Source organism: Solanum lycopersicum, chromosome 5 (assembly GCF_036512215.1).
Source record: "Solanum lycopersicum chromosome 5, SLM_r2.1".
Classification (NCBI taxonomy): Eukaryota; Viridiplantae; Streptophyta; class Magnoliopsida; order Solanales; family Solanaceae; genus Solanum; species Solanum lycopersicum.
Window position 1 is genome coordinate 46,240,350 of NC_090804.1, and position 5,165 is coordinate 46,245,514.

A 5,165-nucleotide genomic window follows, 5' to 3' on the forward strand; every position below is an offset into this window, starting at 1 on the left:
ATGAAGAACATGTCAGGCTGTAAAAAAAGTGACGAATTTTTAGCATGACAGAATCTAGAGCTAACTTCAAAAAATCATTAAAAAGATTCTGAAGGTATTAAATTTTGAATTTCGGGTATGTTAGGGATCTAAAAGTCTAGTTTCTGAAAAATCAAACGGTTCATGATTTTGATTTTTCTACAATGAGATATGAATTTTCTACGACAGACATGTCAAGCTGTAAAAAAGTGACGAAAATAAATAAAAAAAGAAGGAAAATTACCTTGAGTATGCCCTTTTCGTCGTAGGCTCACAATCTATAATTGAAGATAAAACTATGGAGACAATGTATCTATTTATAGGTGTCATGTGGTGGGATAGAATCCTTCTCCTAGTTCAATTACAATTTCTTTTTGGCTTGGACAAGAAAACATAATATGAATATGAAATTGAGTAGGATTACAATTCCTAGTCCAATTACAATTCCTTTTTGGCTTGGGCAATAAAACATAATATGAATATGAAATTGAGTAGCATTACAATTCCTAGTTCAATTACAATTTCTTTTTGGGTTGGACAATAAAACACAATATGAATATGAAATTGAGTAGGATTACAATTCCTAGTTCAATTACAATTTCTTTTTGGCTTGGGCAATAAAACATATATATGAATATGAAATTGAGTAGGATTACAATTGTTAATTCAATTATAATTCATTTTTAACTAAGGTGAATTTAGTAACCAGTTAATGCTTCAAGCCTAGTCTCTAAAAGATAAAATATCTCGACAAGACTTGAAGCAGGGGGCATTTGTACTCATTTAAAATTTATTAAATATAAATTTATAAAATGATTCGGATTATATTGAATTCATAAATATATTAATCCAAATAAATATTGTGGATTGATATAATTGAGTTAAATATTTAAGTCCAATAAATATGGATTTAATTAAAGTCTAAATTAATTGATTTGGGCTACATTGGATGAACCCAATTTGTTAAACCCAATCTCATCTCATTTCTAGAGCCCATCTTGGCGCCACGTGTGCAGATGATGTGGCGTGCCAAATCAAATAAGAAAACCAATAGAATCATGACATGTGTCAAAGATGACAAGCCCGCTCCATAAATCCCAAATGCCATGTCACTTCAATGTGATTGGCTGAACGGAATCCTATTCCAATCGCAACACCTCTATTCTAAAACTATAAATAGGGGTCCTCATAATTCAGAAAAGAGACAGAAAATTCTAAACAAGAAGCTAGAGAAACTCTGTGGTACAAACGCCATTTAATTCTCTACAAAGCTACAAGTTTAAAAATTCAAGCATTCAAGTTCAAGAACGATCAAGATCAAGACCACCGAATTCAAGAACAAGCTCGAAGCCCTTGAGTTCAAATAAAAGTCAAGATCAAGATAAAAGTTCAAGTTCAAGTTCATCATAGATTCAAGAACAAGCTTTAAAGCCCTTGAATTTATATTTGAAAAGGCGAATTCAGAGGAATTATAGAGATTGTAACACTCGCACTTGAAATAATAAAATCGATTGTTGCTATAATTTTCCGTTCTTGATTATTGTTTTCTCGACGCGAATTTTATTGTCTACAGTGATATTCAAAAGATTATATTGCCGGAAAATAAATGGAAAAAAAGAAAGCGACCTTACCATGAAGATGAACAATTTCCAAGCTTATCTAATATGCATTAATTGATGGACTACTTGATATGGAAGCTGAGGTTCTCAAAAAAGGAACTTTGTTTCTTGTCGTGAGTGCTACTGTTATAAACTTCAAATGAGAGACAATGAGGAAAATGAAGTTTTACACTTTGGCAGATTATTTCAACAATACTCAGTTGATGAATTCATCAGAATAGAAAATCAAAGGTTTGATTTCACATCCTTTAACCAGGATTTTTATCGAACTGATGTACTGCAAGGAGTATTTGATGTCCATAGATTGGGTGAAAGAGAAGCCTCTAAAATAGGCAAAAAGAGATTTCTTCCGGCCAGTTTTATAGGTGGTCCGAGGGATATGCATCAGCGTTATATGAATGCTATTGCATTAGTTCAGTATTTTGGAAAGCCCGATATATTTCTCACTATGACATGTATTAAGTATTATATTGCATTGTACAGCTCAACTCACATAGTTAGTTATAGAATTAGTTAGAGAGTTAGTTATCACATGTATTCAATGTGTATAGTTAGTTAGCTCAAAGTGTAATAGTCTAGAAGCTTCTAGTTAATCTGTATATATACTTTACTGATGAAAAAGAATCATTCAAACTTTGCATTCTACAAGTTGTCTTCTCTACTCTAATTCTTTACTAGTTGTAATCAAAGCTTCCATTGTTTCAAAGCTTGAACAGAGTATGAATCTTTGATATGGTATCAGATTAATCTCGATATGAGGTACTTTGTTTGATCTGTGACTGCGTAGTTGCGATCTGATCTGCAATTACGTAATTTGTTTCTTGCATTTTTCCTCTTCTTCTTCTCTGTTCATCGATGGCGGATACTACAAGTTCTGGTCAATCTGGTGGTTCTACCAGCAACACAATTGATTCTAATCATACTTTCTATATACGTCCATCTGATAACCCCAGAGCAATGCTTGTACCAGTTCAATTTACTGGAATTGGTTTTTGTTCATGGAGGCGTAGTGTTCTGAGATCACTTTCAATGAAGAACAAGTTGGGATTCATTAATGGGGATTGCCCACGCCCTCAATCCAATGATTCATCGTACAGACAATGGGAGAGATGCGATGATATTGTTACCTCTTGGATCCTGAATTCACTATCTACAGAAATTGCTGATAGTGTTGAGTATGTTCAGGATTCTGCAGAATTATGGAAAGAACTGGAAGATCTCTATGAGCAAACAAATGGTGCGAAATTGTACCAGATCCAAAGAGAAATTAACGACTTGTCGCAGGGCTCTCTTGATATCACAGGTTATTACACCAAATTGAAGAAGTTATGGGAAGAGATCAGTACTTTGAATGCCAAAGCTCAGTGCACTTGCAGCTGCACTTGCGGAGCAAAGGCACTTACTCACAAAGCAAAACAAGATAGAAGGTTAATCCAATTTCTCATGGAACTGAACGAGATGTACACAATTACTCGTGGGAGCATACTTATGATGAATCCGCTGCCTTCCATGGCTCAGGATTTTTCTCTGTTAGTCCAAGATGAACACCAAAGGGAAATCAAACCTTCTAACCATTTTAATGTAGAATCTACTGCTTTACATGCTGGCAACATCAGGCCTTCTTCATCAAATGCCAAGCCTTCTTCCTCCTACAAGACAAACTATGCTCCTAATAACTCACAAGGTCATTCTCAGCTTCAATACAAGGACAGATTCTGCACTTACTACAACAGGACTGATCATCTTGTTGAGAAGTGTTATCAACTCCATGGATATCCAACTGGTTCAAATCCAAATTAGAGAAACAATCCAATTCCAAGGCCTAATAATTTTCGCAAGGGAAATAAAAGGAACAACAGGGAATCTGGCAATAATATTGTAGCAAATGCTAATTACACACCAGATTTTACCTCTGGGAGAAAATCAGATGAGGAAATGTATAATGTGAGCCTTACCAAAGACCAATATGTTCATGTTCAAGGCATGCTTCAGCAATTTCATAGGGAAAATGAGAATGAAGGATCCAACGCCAATCCAAACCTTGCTAATGGACCAACAACTGATTTTGCAGGTATCATAGTTTGCACTTCCTCTATTGATTTTGGAAAACTGTCATGTAATTGTTTCAAAAACAAATCTGACTCATGGATATTGGATTCGGGAGCCTTAAACCACATGACTTTCAATATATCTCTACTACATGACATCACATTTTTACCATATCCTTTGTTAGTTGTCGTGCCTAATGGATACAAAGTTAAGGTGACCCAAGTTGGTAGTGTGACATTAGGACCCATGATCAATTTAGATAAAGTTTTATATGTGCCATCTTTTAAATATAACTTGATCTCTATTCATGCTTTGACTGCACACTCAAAATACACTATTAGTTTCACCAAAAATTCTTGTTTCATGCAGGCCCCTTCAATGAATAGGCCTCTGGTGATTGGTAGTGCAGAAGAGGGTCTCTACTTTCTATGTCCAAGTTGTTTGAAGAACTCTTTCAATGTTTCAGAATGTTATGTAATTCCATGTAATTCTTGCAATAACTATAGTAACAGACAGTCTATTCTCAATAAGAAAAAATCATGTTTGACATTTGACTCTCATCCATCTAATTCTATTTCCTGTCCAAAATCTTGTGTTTTTAATTCTTAACCATATGCTAAAAATCATATAGATATTGTGTGGCATAACAAATTGGGGCATGTACCTTTTGTCAAAATGAGAGATATTTCCTCCATCCCTGTCAAATTCTCAGCCAAACAGCCTTTTATGTGTTCCATTTTCCATATGGCAAGACAAGAAAGACTACCTTTTATACCAAGAACCACACTAACATCACACACTTTTGAATTGATTCATGTTGACTTGTGGGGGTATTACCATACACCAACACATAACCACTTTAAGTATTTCATGACCGTTGTGGATGATTTTAGTAGGTCTACTTGGACTCAATTGTTAAGTACTAAGAGCAATGCTTTACAAACTCTCAAAACCTTTATTACTATGATAGAAAACCAATTTGAAACCACTGTCAAGATAGTCAGAACAGACAATGATCTGGAATTTATCAATACAGAGGCTACCATTGCTTTCAAAACAAAAGGTATAGTTAACCAGAAAACTTGTCCTTACACACCACAACAAAATGGTGTGGTAGAAAGAAAGCACAAACAACTTCTTGAAACTGCTAGAGCATTGTTGTTTCAGTCTAAACTACCTGTTAAATATTGGGAGAATGCATTCTTTGTGCAAATTATATAATTAATAGGCTCCCATCCACTGTGTTGAACAAAAAATGTCCCTATGAAATTCTATATTACAGAAAACCCCTCTATTCACACATGAGAAGTTTTGAATGCCTTTGTTATTCTACTGTACCCATTCCTCATAGATCTAAGTTTGAACCAATAATTACTCCTCATATTTTCATTGGATATCCTAGTGAGAAAAAAGGGTACAAAGTCCTAAATATGTCCACAGGTAACATACATGTATCCAGAGATGTTATTTTTCATGAAA

The 5,165-nt window shown here is 34.5% G+C and overlaps 1 protein-coding gene across 1 annotated transcript; it reads left to right on the plus strand.

The window, feature by feature from the left end:
• Window positions 1-2,492: 2,492 nt before the first annotated feature.
• On the plus strand, window positions 2,493-3,437 carry LOC138348844 (uncharacterized). Its single transcript, XM_069298435.1, has one exon. The coding sequence runs from the start codon at window positions 2,493-2,495 to the stop codon at window positions 3,435-3,437; it is 945 nt and encodes a 314-aa protein (XP_069154536.1).
• The last annotated feature ends 1,728 nt before the right edge of the window (window positions 3,438-5,165 follow it).

Coding starts and splice junctions, on each gene's coding strand:
- LOC138348844 (XM_069298435.1), top strand. CDS start 2,493: ATGGCGGATACTACAAGTTCTGGTCAATCTGGTGGTTCTACCAGCAAC.